General features: G+C 42.4%; 1 protein-coding gene across 10 annotated transcripts in view; it reads left to right on the top strand.

Annotated features, from left to right (window-relative positions):
* The first annotated feature begins 299 nt into the window (after positions 1-299).
* The window catches only part of GOLGA1 (golgin A1), a 47,659-nt gene continuing 30,886 nt past the window's right edge, over positions 300-17,072 (top strand). For 3 of the 10 annotated variants that reach the window (XR_011533583.1, XM_070596461.1, XM_008528400.2), the window contains exons 1-10: positions 588-937; positions 1,775-1,824; positions 2,677-2,977; positions 7,669-7,759; positions 9,780-9,854; positions 10,836-10,933; positions 12,321-12,353; positions 15,150-15,278; positions 15,595-15,764; positions 16,237-16,348. Coding sequence is in view for 9 of the 10 variants with exons in the window: in XM_070596461.1 (XP_070452562.1) it covers positions 2,843-2,977; positions 7,669-7,759; positions 9,780-9,854; positions 10,836-10,933; positions 12,321-12,353; positions 15,150-15,278; positions 15,595-15,764; positions 16,237-16,348 (843 nt within the window). In the remaining variant the exon portion in view is untranslated. Of the gene's footprint in view, positions 1,283-1,774; positions 1,825-2,676; positions 2,978-7,668; positions 7,760-9,779; positions 9,855-10,835; positions 10,934-12,320; positions 12,354-15,149; positions 15,279-15,594; positions 15,765-16,236; positions 16,349-17,072 lie in introns of all 10 variants that reach the window. The other 7 variants (XM_070596459.1, XM_008528401.2, XM_070596464.1 and 4 more) reach the window with 7 other exon arrangements.

Below are 17,072 nucleotides of genomic sequence, written 5' to 3'. Positions count from 1 at the left end.
CACTGAGGAGTCCGGACGCCCGACGTAGGCTACTAATTTGCGCTGTAGCTTTAAACGAGGCGGTTTTTCCCCTCTGGACTTTTTTCATATGTCAAAACTTGAAGGACCACTCGTGGATAGTGAAATGAATGTGGTGGGCTGCCGCCAGAGTTTTTAAAAGAAATGCCACATATCGGGAGTGCACTATATAATCAGGCTATGATTCTGGAAACTTTTCTTTCAGTGGGACGTTATGTGTGTCCTGGGTTGCGATATAAAACGTAGAACCTATATGAGGTCGTGGGCACAAGCATTAAACCACTAGTCACGAGGCGCGAAGTCCCAGGACTAGTTCCGGGAGCCACAGACTTCCATGTGAGGAGGGAGGCAGGGACGTGCAGTGATCGCCTGCTACACAGTGACGAGGCGGCTGTGCAGGATGCAGCGGGACGGGGATGCGGGGAGAATGGAAGCTCCCGGCGGGCACAGCGCAACCGCGGCCCGGGGTTTCTATCCACGCGGCACACGAGGGCCCCACGGCACCTACTGGGCTCTTCCCCTTTTGCCATGAGGCTCCTCCCACTTCCCCAGCTCCGCACCGCCTCCTTAAAGACAAGAGGAAGCTAGAAAGGCTTCAGCCACCCAGTCATCCTTCGCGGGTCGGGCCGTTCGCTGACGTGGCAAGCCGGCCTAGGTGAGCGCCCCGTCGGCGCTCGCGCCCCGCAGCCGTCGCAGCCCAACCGCCACCCCGAGGCTCGCGCCGCCGGCCGCAGGAACCGCAAGCGGGCGCATGCGCGCGGCGGACGTGCTCCGCGCGCAGCCACTTCCGGCGCGCTGGTGCAAGTGCGGTTCCGGGTCGCTGCTCCGCTCTCGGCCGGCCGTGGGGGCTGGTGACGCGGGCCGGCACTCACGAGAGGCCCCGGAGGCGGGGCTCTGCCGGCTGCCCAGAGAGCGGCAGGTGCGCGGGTGGGGGCCGGAGACGCGGGCAGGCCCCTCATCCTTCCGGTGGCCTCGGTCTGCCCCGAAAGCGGCCAGGACGGGGTTGCCCAAGACCTAAGGCGGGGGGCGGTCCCGGGAGCTGAAAGGGCTGGGGTGGGGACGGAGGCGGGCTGCCGGCCTGGGAGTCTGGAGCCCTGGGTTCCGGGATTCCCCCCTGCGCGACCTTGGACAAGTCCCTCCTCTTGTCTGGGTCTCAGTTTCCCTGCTGTCAAATGGGAGAGACGTTGGATCTTTCCCTCCTTTGACGGTCCAAGCACGGGCAGGTCTGGAAGGAGCCTGAGTGGGGTCCAGACTGCCGTGGCAGGTACTTGCCTGCCTCCCTGGGCGTCAGGCAGCTGTCTTTTACCCGACCCAGCCATCCTTTCTCTCAGCAACTTTCTTAGTGCGAGTCAAGGCTCTGTGACTAGACAGCCCAGGGTCTGGCCGGGTGAACAAACAATGTGTGACTGTCAGAATCAACTGAGAAATAAATGCTGGCCCTGGGGAACCTTAATCTTGTTCAAGTTGTTTTGCCCAGGGCTCCCAAGTCAAAGTGAGTGTGGGCGCCTACTGCAATGAGAGATTCCAATTTTTGTGTCTGTAACTGCAGCTCTTAGGCAGATCACAAATGCAAAGGAGATCAGGGTGAGGGAAGGTAGCCCACTGAGGATTGTGGCAGTGACAGGTTTTCTTACCTCCTCCCTTAATCCTCCGCCCTTCCTCTTCCACCCCCTCCTCCCGCCCCGCGACACTGCAACATTTTGGCCTTACAGTTGAAAGGAAATATCCGATGCATTTTATCTTTGTCTTCATGCAGGACAGAATGCTTTGATCTCCAAGCTGTTTTAAATCTAGTAGATAAGCCAGGTGAGTAGGTGGTTTACAGTAAAGTTTTTGAAGAATTGTGCAGACTTACATGGGTGATCTGAAGCGGTGAGCCGTCATTTGTAGATCTTAGAGCAGATGCTTAGATATCCTCCACAAAACATGAAAAGTTAAGGTTGGAACCAGAATATTAGTGTTTCATACACCATTGGGAAGAAAAGACGTTTGAATCTCGTGTTGAATATCATTTAAAACATTCTAAACAAAAGAAGCTGATTTGAGGTCATTTTAATCACCCTTAAAGAGAACCACACAGCGTTTCCAGGAAATGTTTGAGGCTATTAGCTTATATAATATAGTTGTCCGTCTTGCCTGTTTTTTTCTAGGTTATCAGCTTTCTCCAATGAACAGCTGATTGCAAACGGTCTTGGAATGTTAGAACATCACACCTTTTCCCCGTATTGAGTTACATGTTTTTATCTTCATTTAAAAAAAAAAAGACTAACTTGTAGTTAAACTTAGTATTATTGAGGGAAGGATTCAGAAGTGTTAGGTGATGTTAATGTTTGCCCTGGGAAGTTATATGCCATAGCCACCTTGATGTAATAAAAAAAAATAGGGACTTGTGAGTCAGAGTCCTGTGTTCAAATACCAGTCCTGCCACTTCGCCACACAATCTTTGGCGGGTTCTTTCACCTTCTCAAGGTCGGATTTCCTCTTCTGTGTGTGCATATGAAGCACCTGAGTGCTTTTGAAATGTTTAGTAGTTGTGTCCTATTGAGTGTACATGTAAAATTATGAAACTTAATTTTGAAACCCGAAGCTTAACATAGCAACTCAGATGTGAAATCTCTCCGGTGTTTGACTTAGAGCTCTCTTTCACCTGATTTATAGATACCGTGTTGCCGTAAGCCCTTGGCCCACATTAAAGTGGAAATGCAGCTTGCTTGGATGTCTGGAACTTTTTAGGCACCTGTCTCTCAATTCCTGCTTGCTGGCATAAGACGTGCTGTGGTGGTTTAAGAGTTGGTCATCCGTGAAGAATAGCCACGCAGCAAAAATGTTTGCAAAACTAAAGAAGAAAATTGCAGAAGAGACTGCTGTCTCCCAGAGGCCAGGAGGTGCTACTAGGATCCCACGGTCGGTGAGCAAGGAATCGGTTGCCTCCATGGGAGCTGACTCAGGAGATGACTTTGTAAGTATCTTCTAAAGTTTTTAATATTTGGTACAGTCTCAGTACATTTCAAAAATAATATTTCAAGGAATCCTTCCGATAAGTATTCTTTTAAAATTGCAAGATTATTTGTAGTTTATATATGATGATTGTTACTCTGAAGTGCTCCTCTGTTTTTTTTCTTTATTTTTCTGCAAGTCTCTTTCCATATTCTCTGCATTGTCCTCTTGTCCTCTTTTTCCATCTATATACCTTGTGCCTCTTCTTTTACATTTCATTTCTCAAAATGCCTCAGCCCGTTGTCTCTGCAGACAAATATACTTTAAGTCACTGTTGCTTAACAAGGTCTGTGAGTTGTGTGGAGTTAGCCAGAGTGAACTATTTTATTGGGAAAGTTGATGAAAAGATGGCATCGGTGACTGCAGTGTGTCCCTTATTTGTACAGTACCTTTGTAGTGGAAAAGATTTCAAAAGATGAGGATGCTGCCTTGTTAGGTAAATGTCACACATAGGACTAAAAGTGTGTCTTTGGTGGATGACAGGGTCCTTTTAACGTCAGATAACTTTTTAAAAATGATTTATAATGCTTTATATATGTACAAGAATGTATGTGATGTGAACTTAAAGTGTAAAGCATAAAAACAAAATGAATACTTAATTTGTCACCTATCAAAAAACTAGAATGTTATTGATATTGTTGAAGTCACCTGTATGCTTCTCCCCAATTCCCGTCCCTCCCTCCCTTCCAGATCACCACTGTCCTAAATTTTGTTTATCATTCCCTTGCTTTTTAGTATATCCTACCAAATATGTATCTACTCATAAACAATTTATTGTTTAATGCTGCTTATTTTTGAACTTCATAAAAATAGTACACTATAGTCTTCTTGGGCTTACTGTTTTTTATTTTTTAATCAACATGTTTCTAGAATGCATCTTTGTTACATGAAGCTGTGGTTCATTTATTTTTACTGCTGTATGAGATTCCAGCATCTGAAAAGGCCACAATTTATCTCTGTCTTCTCCTGGTGACAGACACTTGAATTGTTTCCATGGTCAGATGAGTCTTCCTTCTCCTTTCTTATGCTTCCTGTCCCAGGTCAGATTACCTGGCAGAAGCTATTAGGTTATGGGGGTCGAACAATAAGATTACGAGATCTAAATTATCATTGACTCCTATATTTAACAGGAAATAGAAATGCGCATTTGATCACCAGGCTGAAGGATGTAGCTTTAATGCTGAGTTCTCGGCAGAAGTACCTGCTTTCCCTTCATGCTGACTTGCTAAATGAAGTCTCTCATCTCCAGTGTGTTCCAGATAGATTGGCCTGAATTCAGGAAATGTTTTGCTTTGAGACTTGTAAGATAATCTCTTTGAACCTGCTATATATGTATTCTGATCCTCACTCTCTATCTCCAGGCCCTTATATCCCACTGCATGTATTTCTCTAACCAGATGCCTTTCCTCTGGTATCTCAAATTCTGAAACGAACAAAACTGAGTTCATTAACTCCATTTCCACCTGTGCACCTTCATCCCTCAAGTCACCACCAAGGAGCCCTGGAGTTTTAGACTCTTCCCTCCTTCCCTTCCTGATGTGCAATCAGCCAGCAAGTTTTTCGGCTTCCATCTCCTAAATGTCTCAGACTTTCGCTCTCCACTCTACTTACTAGTAGTACATTTACTTCCATTTTATGTCAGACTGTCTCTCTTTCTTGGACAACTGTGGTAGCCTCTCTGGGTGCCCTGCCTCCAATAACTCCCCAGAACGGATCTGTTCATGTCTCTCCAATGCTTAAAATTGCTCAATGGCCTCCCTCTCATCTTCAGGATGAAGTGCAAACTCGTTATTATAGTATAATGGTAAACTCTGTGTCTTGTCCCCGTTTACCTATCCAGCCTCATCTCACACTCCTTTCCTACACCTTGTGCTCCAGCTCTGTTGAACTTATTGCACTTCCTGGAATGGACAACATTCCTTCATGCCTACAAATGTTTGCATGTGCTGGTTCCTCTCTGGAGTGTCTCCTGTCTCCTCCTTTCACGCTTGCATTCCTCTCACAGACTTTTGTGCGTCCTTAAAGATTCAGCTCACATGTTACTTCCAGGAAGCCCCCTTGACCCAACCTGCCCCTCTCACCCTCTCTACCCGTCATCCCTCCTGGCTGAGTTTGGTCCCTAGTCTCCTACTTACCTCTGTATCAGCACCTGTTACACTGCATTGGTGTTGATGATTTGCTGGTGTGTCTCTCCCACTAAACTAAGAGCTTCATGAAACTCAGGTCAGCTTGTAGATTTGGACCTGGATTTGATTCCCTACTTCATCGTTATTGTGTGACTTTTGGCAAATTCCTTCACTTTTCTATGCCTTAGTTTCCACATCTGTAAAATGGGCATAGGAACTGTACATGTCTTTATTAAAGAATGTGTGTTGGGGGTCCCCAAGGTTCACCCTTAGGTTTGAATATTCACTAGGAGGACTCACAGGACTCAGCATAGTTTTACTCACTGTTGTCATTTATTACAGGGAAAGGATACCAGGCATAACCAGAAAAGGGAAAAGGCGTGGGGGGTAAAGCCTGGAGGAAACCAGGCACAAGCTTCCAAGAGTCCTCTCCTAGCGGAGTTACAGAGGACACACATAATTCCCCCAGCAGTGCATTGTGACAACACATGTGAGACGTCTACCAGGGAAGCTCATTAGAGACGCAGTGCCAGGGATCTTACTGGAGGCTCATCACGTAGGCACCCTCTGCCTGGCATTTCCAAAATTCCAGACTCCCAGAAGCAAAACAGTGTAGGTACTATGAGTCATTCTTATCAGAAATGGTGGGAACCCTTGCAAAATCTAAGTTTCCATAGGCCAGCCTGGGACTAACCTTACTAGCAGGACTTCCCAAGGATAGCAGTCTCAGGCCTGTAATGTTGACTCTTTTCCGCATAGTATATAAAACACTTAGCATAGTTCTTGGCTCTTAACAAGCATTTCATAACTAGCAGTTGCTGCAGCTGCTGCTGTTTTAGGTAGGAACTTTGTATCACCACTATTCCCAGTGCTTAGCACAATGCTGAGAATAGGATGTCTCACTGACAGTAATAGTCATAACTCCTGCTAATAATAGACAAGTTGTATTAAAACTAATTATGTGCCAGGCTCTGTCTTAGGGACTTGGCCAGTATTGATTTATTTAGTCCTCACCGCAGCTCTGTGACATCGATCATGTTTGTTGTCACAGTTTACGTATGGGGAAACCAGTGTACAGAGAAGGTAGCTGATTGGCCCAAGTTCTTAGAGTTTATAACTGGTGAGGATGGGACTTTAACCCAGCCCTTCCGCCTCCAGAGACTCCCTCTTAACTATGCATTCTCCTGAGTCTCCATAAATGCTGGATTGGGCGGGTGGCTGGATGGGTGAATGAGTATTTAGAGTGAATTGTTAACCACCTTTGAAAACATTTGGGGAATGAAATGGGGAAACATGACTAAAGACTGGATATTAGATAATATTTTTAATTTTGTTAGGTTTGATAATGGCATTGTGGTTATAAAGGAAAATGTCCTTATATTTTAGAAATGTTTATCAAAGTATCTAGGATGAAATGTCATGATGTCTGTTGTTTGAAGTACTTTAGTAAAATAAAAATTGATGAAGCAAATATGGGAAGATGTCAGCAATTGTTAAAGTAGATGGAGAATGTTCCTTAAACCGTTCTCCCTACTCTTCTGTATTTTTAAAAATGTTATAGTTGAAAGAACAAAGACAAAGTGAGTTATTGGGGCCGGCCCCATGGCCAAGTGGTTAAGTTCATGCACTCCACTTCAGCAGCCCAGGGTTTGCTGATTCAGATCCTGGGTGTGGATGTACACGTCGCTCATAAAGCCATGCTGTGGCAGTGTCCCACATAAAAGAACTAGAAAGACCTATCACTAGGATATATAACTATGTACTGGGGCTTTGGGGAGGGAAAAAAAAAGAGAGAAAGATTGGCAACAAATGTCAGCTCAGGGCCAATCTTCTTCACCAAAAAAAAAAAAAAAAAAAAAAAACCTTAAAAAAATAAAGCATTATTTCTTAGCACTAGTAAGCAGTGCCCAAAGTAATAGTAGTACCCATGTGTTTTAAAATATTCTATATTGTTGGGGAAAATTGATATCTCATTAATATGTTGATTTATTGAATGTGTATTATCTGCTGAAGTCTTTGATGCATTTTAGAGCTTTAGATGGGCATCCTTTTGTTTATAGATGAAGATACTGAGACTGTCAATGTCAGTGATAGATTCTTCATCACAGACCAGCCTTTGATTCCTTGCTATAAACCTTCCCCCCTTATCCTTGGACTTTACCTTTGGAAAAATAAAGTGATTTCCTTTTTTATCACTGAAGGTTTATTTTCTGTATTATGTACTTGGTGTAATACAATCATAATGGATTTGTTTACCACCGTTTATTCCAATAGTGTGTATACACACACACATAGTTTATCTGTTTAGCATCTTCTATCTCTTTTACATTATAGATGGAGATAGTGATGCTTCTGCTTTACAGGTAGAGAACTAGGGCCCAGGTACGTTAAGAAGCTTTTCAATGATCACAGTTAATTAAAGTGTAACCAAACCTAAAATAGCATTGTCACTTTCTGGCTCAGTAGTGGGCCTCGTTGCTGAAAACCCATGGATGACTGTGACCTCTCTTGGTGTCTGTCTCAACAGGCCTCCGATGGAAGCAGCTCCAGAGAAGACCTTTCGTCCCAGCTTTTGAGGAGGAACGAACAGATACGGAAATTAGAGGCCAGACTTTCTGGTATGTCCAAGAACTCATAAAGGGACACAGAGGAAACTCGCCTTGCCTGACCCTCTCTCCCTATAACACAGCCATGTAGCGTAACCTTATAGTTGTTTTGACATCGTTTGATCTTCTTAGTCAAAAAGGAGCAATCTGTATCCCCTTTGTTCGCCTCTTTTGTTAGTGTACTCAATAGTGTAAATTCGAAACTGAGTTTTAAAGTTAAAAAAAAATACATATGTTTTTCTGCTCCTGAGGTTTCTAGTCATGGATATGAAAGGTATTAAAAGTATATGTAGAATAGATCTGACCATCTTTCACCCGTTATCATAGCTTGCTTTCAGGCCAAGAGGGGTAGGGGACAGTATTTACAGGGAGTGGCCCATAGATGTTGGATTCTTCAGCACCAGAGAGGGTTTGGTGCTACATTGCCACTTGCTCCAGCTACATATCACCTGTGTAAGTATCATTCTGGGTCTTTGGGCCACTTTTCAGTGATATTTCCAGCTCAACACCTGTATAAAAGCTGTAAGGCTCATTATGTCTTTGGTGTGCAGTTATAATTCACACACCTCCCGTTATGTCCTTTGCCTGAGCAGGGCATGTTTGCCACAGAGTTGTGAGTGCTTATTTTGGTGTCTGCCGGTGGATACATTTTGAAAGCTTCATCTTGTGAAGTGGTCAATGACTTCTATGTTTCTTTTTGTCCCTTGGCTTTATGCCCATTTTATTGGAGTAAAAGCAGTAAACTAAAAAATTCACCAAATTGTATGTGAAATTTTTGTGTTCGTGTAGTTACCAAAGGTCCATAGTGTAGGTCACAGCGACCTGTTAGTCCATTATTCATTCTCTCCTCACTAGAGCCTCATTTATAGCGAGGTTAAGGTCACACAAGTAGTAGGTGGTAGAGCTGGGATCCAAACCCAGATTTGCATGATGCTCGAGTCCATACTCTTAACTGAAGTCTACTTTAAACTCTGTTGTTACTATCCCGCTACCCCTACCTGTAAATAGTCTCATTAACAGAGGTGAAATAACTTTTTGTGTTTCTTTAATATTGAGGAGAAAACTATAAAATAATATATAGCTTCACTAATACAGAAGGAAGGGTAGTTTGGGCTTGATTTAGAGAAGGGACAGGGAGGAGAACTGACGTTTACTGATCCTACTTCTGTCCTGAGTGTTGCTGCAGGCTCAGGGTGAACAACGACAATGGCAGCTACCTTTCTCGAGCTCTCTGTGCCATTTGCTTAAGGCACATAAAACACCCAGCTCATTAACTAATTACGGCGTATAAAACACAGTTTATCTAGTGCATCCTTTGAAGTAGGTACCGTTAGTCATCATTTGATAAATGAAGAAACTAATACTTAGGATCAAGAATTTGCGTAATGTCTCCCAGCTAAAAAGTGACAGAGTTGGGATTTGAACTAAAGCCTGTCTCCTTTTCCACTATACCATACTATCTTCTTTGGCTACCTAGGTAATTAATTCTGACTTTCACTTTTAATATGGCATAGGCAGCTCAGTTCTTATGTAGAAAGGAAGCTGACTGTTCTAGAGAATGAAGTACTTTCCTGGTAAAGGCGATGCTGTGGTAAGGTGTTTGCTATTGCCCTATCCACTGTTACTCAGGTGAATGGACTGTAAGTGAGCTGTTGAGGGAGCTCCCTCTGATCTCTCCTACTGCTGAGACTGGAAGGGGACGTGAGAACTGAGATTTGAAATTAAGTCCTGAGGTAGTACTGGTTTTCATAGCAGGACATTGCTGATGGTCAGACCGGGTCGAATTGTTCTCTATGAAGGCTAAACAAACCTGCCTGTTTGTATTCACCATGTACACTGTGGTTGGTTTGTACTATACTTGTTTGCCTGTGTTGTTCATTGTTAATGGGAGGCTGTCTGCCTAGCTTTCCTTAACAGGAATGGTTTTCAGGTTGAGAAAATCGTCATCATTTTCACTCATTTTTTTGTTGAATTAACTTCCTTTCCTGATGTTTGTCCATTCCTGGTATGTGCGTCACCCTCCTCACCCAAGACTATGCTGAACAGGTCCGAAACTTGCAGAAGATAAAAGAGAAGCTTGAAATTGCGTTAGAAAAACACCAGGATTGTACGTATTTTTTTCCTGCTTTTTTTCAATCTTTTCAGGGTTTAGTTTTTTAAAATGAAACAATGGCGTATGGTTAAATTTGTCCTTTGTCGTAGCTCAAATCTTTATTTTATAAGTAGTATACTTCTCAATCAGGTTGCTATAACATTTGTCTGATATTTATAAACATGCAGCTCATCTTTATGTTGCCTATGGGCATTCTTAGGAGAAGGTCGTTATATGTATCTGCTTGTCTTCATCCAGTTGACCAGTTTTTTGGCTGCCCTGAGATTTTGGTAAAATCTAGTACCCAGCCCTTGGGCCTAGATCATGAGACTTTGATTCTAGCTATGGCTTCATTGCTGCTCTGTTCAGTAACTGGGGGAAATCTCTGTCATCACTCCTCCAACAATAGAACATGTATTTTGTTTAGTCTACCCTAAATCATATGTTCTCCTTTGGGTTCAATCTGAGAAAGATGCTAACGGTAGTAGAAAGTTATTTTTTCTTGATATAATATATGCTAAAAAAATTATTTAAGGAAAACAAAGTGAAAGAAAGATTTTTTTTGTTTTGATTTATTTATTTTTTAATTCTGATAAAGTGGTGAATAAGGGGCATGATCTATTTTCCCCCACTTATACCAGATGGCAGTAGCCATCACTTAGCAACAGCATTGATGTCTTCTGGCGACCTTCCTAACTCAGCGTTTTATCATTGTTCCATTTAAAAAGTTACCTTTTGGCATCTTCCTAAATGTATATTCTTGACTATTACCAAAAAACAAAAACAACAGGAAACAAACAAAAAACTGTGGTCTATTACTAAGGCCAACAGATTCTGTGGAAGTCGAGATGGATCTGATTTTTCCCAGTCTCATAATCCACTTATGTGACCTTGACCTTTTTTGTTAGGTGACAGTTATAAAGTAATTACGTGGGCTATTTGTCATGCTGTTTCTGAAATATTTCCACATCTCAAATAGAGCCTCTTTGTTAACAGCTTCCATGCGGAAATTTCAAGAGCAGAATGAGACATTCCAAGCCAACAGAGCCAAAATGGCAGAAGGACTGGCTTTGGCATTAGCCAGAAAGGACCAGGTATTTTATATGTGGCACTGCCCAAGACTGGTGGAAAGATTTCACTTAGTGACATGACTTAAAAAATCATGACATAAACTTAGTAGAAAATATTTACAACCTAGGAGAAAAGGAATGATGTATCAGTTGCTAGAGACTTCATTTGGCCTTAGGGTGGGAAATTATCAAGAAACTTTACAGTTATAGTCATGAAATGTGTCCAGAATGTAAGAGTAGCTTTGTAAAATGGAGAGGGGAACTAGTGTGTCCGTAATGTGGTGGCGAGTCCCAAGTAAGGAAAAGGTTCTCTGCCCTCTAAAAACCCGTCTCAAAGCCTAGTCCCAACACGCTTGCCTTTTATAGTGGAGAAGATGCTGTCAAACTGGCCAGCACCCATGATGTACATAGTTCTGTTCTAAGTTTTTTCAACTGCAGCTAGCTAGACATAGGGGAACTCCTATAATCTCGATAGTACCATCCATTGAAAGATGCTGAATGAATGACAATAAGAAAGAAAAATGATACTTTTACTGGCAGTTACAATAATTATGAAGTATATTTTATTCAATGACATTTTAAATTTAAGGTAAGCATCAAGATGCTACAATGGCAATCTTGATTTATTAAGACAGGGTCAGTTTATTATATTACATTTCATTTAAGAAAATGCATAGTTTATTTCATCCACAGTAGATGAGGTAGTTGGTTGACCTGTTTTACAAAGTAAATTAGTCAGCTGGGATATTTACTGGCCAGGAAGAAACTCATTCACCAATACTTAGTGGATAACTATGGTATGAGTGTATCTGAATGAAGAAATAACCTAAAATTAATGGATTCTGATTGTAGGCAAGTGGGATATGGCCTTGGCCTTTTGAACCAATGGTTATTTTTTCCCCTGTTCTGTGATTTGTGAATAAGGGGCATGATGCCTTTTCCTCTAACTTCTGCCAAATTGCAGAAAGGATATTGTTAAAATGAGAAGGAAAATAATTATCATGGGCTTTGGAGCCCCCCCTTTCAGTAAATTAATTTCTGAACATCAATTGCAGAGTTATCAACTTGGCTGGTCCCGACTGCCCACTCGCAGGAAAAAAATAATAGTACTCATGGAAAAGCCCTCAGGAATGGGCTGAAAAGCTGCATCAGAACAGCAGATACAGCTTAGTAAAAGTCTGCAGGCTTATATTTGTGTTCTAGAATTTTATGTTAAGTTCACTTTCTTCTTCTTTTAGGACTCTTGTCTTTCTTAATATTAGGCCAACTTTATGGGATTTTTTAATTTGCTGTTTTGGTTGGTTGGTTTGTTGGTTGCTTTTGGGGGGGAGTTAGATTGTTTTGTTTTTGGAAAATCTTGGTATTACTGATACTCTCCCTGGAAACTGTACTTTTTATTATTTTGTTTTAGGAATGGTCAGAAAAAATGGATCAGCTTGAAAAGGTTAGTTCATCTTTATTTTTATCTCCTTATCAATGTTGGCCTCTTCTCAGGGGCTCAGAAAATGGTTTCTCCAGTACCCAGTGTGTTGATTGCTGTGCCCTCTCTTGGAAGCAGGACACTGGATGATTAGACAGTGACTTGAAAAGCTCGTGTCTTCCCCTTTCTTGGTGGGCGTGCTGGGTATCTTTTGTTTGCCCTTCATGATGTACTCTCAGCCCCTCTCTTCCCTTTCTCTGGGTGCCTGAAGGCTGACAGGGACTGCATCAGCAGGGCTCCACGGCCCTCCGGCTTCTGATTGGCTTCCACCAGTGAGGACACCCAAAGAACTATATGTGGAAGAGTGTGTTTGGGATGTTTATTCATCTTGATGTGGGATCCCTTCCATTTAGTTGCGTCCCATGGCTAAAGGTCACAGCTTCAGTTGGACCTTTGGTTTGCTCTCTGACATAGTTTCTGTCCCTGGGTTTCTTGTAACCTCTTCATCCCTTTGTCCCTTCCTGTTCAACTGTTACTAGCAAATTATCTCTTTTAGGTTTTCTTACCCCACCCACAGCTTTAAAAAGTCTCTGTTAAACTCTGCTCAAAATGCCTAAATTGAGTCTGTATCCTGCTAGGGCCCTGATTGACACGGTAGTAACGTCAGGAATACTCTTTGAGGAGGCAGTGGGGAAGGAGAGCAGTCCTCAAGGCTCAGCACTGAGCAGATAAGAGGGCCTCTTGACTAGACACAGAGGAGGAGCGTTGATTATTCTAGTTCCATAGCTTGTGTGGCACTGTGTAGGTGCCTTATGCAATATGATTCTGGCTCCTAGACATGAACAGGAAGATGGAATTTCAAGCCTACAAGTAGAAAAACATTTTAATTGAAAATAATCAATAGTCAGCTACTTCAGCCTGAATTATATGCTTACTACTCCTAAATTACCCTTTATGGTAGAAAAATTATTTCTTAGATTGATATATTCAGTTGCAAAATATATTTACTGTTAATTTTATTAAACAGATGAGTTTTATTATTGCTCCATTCTTGTAGTAAAACACCAAGTTAAACTAGCATTTTTCTTTGTGTATTCTGTAGAAATCTGATTATCAAGCTATCAGAATACTGTAACATGTTTATGTAAGGAAAGAATTAGAGAAAAGTCAAGCTATCTCCCAAAGAAACTTTTGCTTTAAAAAAAAAATCTTTAGGGGCTGGCCCAGTGGCGCAGCGGTTAGGTGTGCACGTTCTGCTTCAGCAGCCTGGGGTTTGCGGGTTTGGATCCCTGGTGCGGAAATGGTGCCACTTGGCAAGCCATGCTGTGGTAGGCGTCCCACATATAAAGTAGAGGAAGATAGGCACAGATGTGCGCTGAGGGCCAGTCTTCCTCAGCAAAAAGAGGAGGATTGGCAGCAGATGTTAGCTCAGAGCTAATCTTCCTTAAAAAAAAAAATCTTTAAACATGTGGTGTTGATGATGTTCTTCTTAAATATGGAGGTATGGGTTAGGTTAAAGTTTTCTTGTCTTAGAGGAAACTCTTAAGATTGTAGCTGGGGCCGGCCCTGTGGCCGAGTGGTTAAGTTCATGCGCTCCACTTTGGTGACCTAGGGTTTCACCAGTTTGGATCCTGTGCACAGACATGGCACCGCTCGTCAGGCCATGCTGAGGCAGCATCCCACATGCTACAACCAGAAGGACCCACAACTAAAACAATATATATATACAACTGTATACTGGGGGGATTTGGAGAGGAAAAAAAAAGAAAGAAAAAAAGATTGTAGCAGTTGAAATTCTCATTTATCTATTTTTTTATCTTTTAGAATTATGGTAAAGCAGGGCTGTCCCTGTGACGTAGTGGTTAAGTTCACATGCTCTGCTTCAGGGTTCACAGGTTTGGATCCTGGGTGCAGACCTACACACCACTCATCAAGCCAAGCTGTGGGGACATTCCACATACAAAATAGAGGAGGACTGGCACAGATGTTAGCTCAGCGACAATCTCCCTCAGCAAAAACAGGAAGATTGGCAACAGATGTTCACTCAGGGCCAGTCTTCCTCACCAAAAAGATAAAATAAAATTATGGTAAAGGGAGATCCATATAGAACAAAACCAAATAAAACTCACTTGAGTTCACCAAGGGGATTTTCTCTGTTTTTTTTTTTCCACTCAAAGGAGGGGTTGGAAGATATTTTAGACTGGAAAAGAGTGATGAGACATCTATGTAGGTCTTTGAAGCCACTGTGATTTTCGGAAGTGTTATTTTTAGGCTCTTTTAATTTCTTTTCAATCAAGAATTGGAAACTGCAACAGCAGAGTTTGCCTTTAACAGAATGCGTCTTGGGAAGCTATCGTTGAGTAAATTATAACCTGCTAACACAAGTTATGTCTAATTTTCCTTGACTTGCTGACAGTTGCTAACTGAAGCAAGTTCTACTTAAATGTGTCTAATTTTCAAAGGGTATTTGGTCTTCCTCCAGTTATTCTTGTTATTCAGCCAGTTCAGTATGGTGCTGAGAATAGACGTGTAAAATGGATATCTGAAATTGCTGATCAAACTTCAGAACTTTAAAGTGTTAAGTAATTGTTCCCCTTGTTCCCCTTATTCACAACTATGATTTAAAACATGTGTACTTTTAACTTAAAGAATTTGTAGGTAATTGTGTAAATAATTACCGTAAAGCTTTCCATTATCAAAGTATTATTGTCTGCTGATAAGAGATTTCCTTAAAATTTTCTTTTATTAAGAATTCTGCTCACATAACATGGATTTCTAATGTCCTAGTTGCCTGAGTTGATATCCTCTTCTTCCACATAGGAGAAAAGGTTTCTGACAGCTCAGTTACAGGAAATGAAGAGCCAGAGTTTGAATCTTTTCCAAAGGAGAGATGAAATGGATGAATTAGAGGGCTTCCAGCAGCAGGAACTGAGTAAAGTAAAGCACATGGTGCGCATTTTTGTTTCCGTAGCTAAATCCTGAAGAGATGAGTAATGACTCTGATTTTGCTAGTCATCACTAATTGTTGATAAACACACCTTAGCACTCTTTGATATTAATCATATTTGTGTGTTTTTCAATTTATTAAAATGGAAAAGTGCTGTTTGAAATCTATTTCCTTTTTCTTTCTTTTTAAACTGCTAAGCACATAAGCTCCCCTGTAAGCTCACAAAAATGTTATAAAAGTTTGGCTTATTGGTCTAGACACCTTTTTTAAGTGTATGTCTTAGTAGTGGCCTAGTGAAACTTTGTATCTTTGTATCAGCTTTTAAAGAAAGAAGAAAGTCTGGGGAAAATGGAGCAAGAGTTGGAGGCGCGAACCAGAGAACTTAGTTGCACCCAGGAGGAGTTGATGACCTCCAGTCGGATGTCATCGGACTTAAGCCGGAAGCTGGAGGAGCTGCAGAGACGCTGCTCGACGCTGGAAGAGCAGAGGTCCTTCTTGGTCTGTGGGGCCGTGGGAAGGGGTGTTAGTGTAGCTCTGGCTGCAGCCCACCCGCCTTTCCCCACTGCTCATCGCAGCGCTTTCTGATCTCACTTCTGCCAAAGGCTTCTGGACTTGTCCTTACCTACCTAGGGCGCCAGACCCTCTAACCCCCAAACCCTCGTGCCCCTTCACCTGCCTAGGCTCAGAACCCCTCCACCCTGCCAAGCAATCACTATCTTTCAGTTCCTAAGCTGCTGAGGAACCAAAGGCAGATCAGGACTTCTTGCTTAAACCTGGGTGGAATTTTTCTTCTTTGACCTTCCTCTTTAGAGAGAGCCAAGGAGTCTTCCCCATTGATAATCTTCACGTGGCTAATGTTTACAGCCCTTACATATACAGAACCATCTGTATTTTACCTGTGGAAGAATGTCTTAGGTGAGATATCCAAATGTGTTCATTGTCTCCTTTCTTTCAATGAAGAGATCATGTGACAGCTTCAAAAACAGGTGCAGAAAATAAGATCACAGCCCTGGAGCAAAAGGAACAAGAGCTCCAAGCATTCATTCAGCAGCTTTCTGTTGATTTGCAAAAGGTAAGTAGAGTACTAGAAGCGGAGCCAGGTTCCTGGGATTCATGAATGGGGTAAAAACTAATTCTGTCGGAAATTTCCGCCTCAGGATGGCTGGTGAAATTTCTGTTTCTCATGCAGTCCACATTGCCTTAGTCCCTGGTCTAGCCAGGCTGCATTCACATGGAAGTAGCCATGCAACGGAACAAGGGTTGCTTAGCAGAAGAGGTCAGTATTGTCCTGAGAGGAATTCTCAAACGACACCATCAGATATGTCTTAAAGTACCACATGATGGACTTCGAGCATGAGAAAACGTTAACCATCATAGTTGACGTGGCCAGGGTTGTCCCTTTGACATCCCTGGTTCTAATCCAGTTTGCTCTAAAGCGCATAAATGATTTCATTACAATTCTTTTTTGTTATTGTTTCTCCAGCATACATTTATTGCCCTCCTACTCTAGGCCTGTGCTAAATTCCGAGACTATAAAGATGACCAATAATAATATTTTTATTGACTGTAGTATTTCTCAATGATATGTTTCTTTCACCATTTTGACCAGAACAGTTTGTATTGTATGATTGCCCCTTGCATTATGGGACATTTAGCTTTCCTGGCCCCTGGGTTCTGAACACCAGCAGCATCCTTCAGGCATTGACAGTCCAACCCTTCCCCTCATATGACAAAACACTCCCCAGCAGGTGGTACCACAAACCCTCCCCTCATCCCTTGAGAACCACTAATCTCAA

This window comes from Equus przewalskii, chromosome 26, assembly GCF_037783145.1.
Source record: "Equus przewalskii isolate Varuska chromosome 26, EquPr2, whole genome shotgun sequence".
In the NCBI taxonomy this organism is placed as follows: domain Eukaryota; kingdom Metazoa; phylum Chordata; class Mammalia; order Perissodactyla; family Equidae; genus Equus; species Equus przewalskii.
The sequence above is the reverse complement of the archived record's forward strand: the minus strand, read 5'-3'. Positions and strand labels throughout refer to the sequence as shown.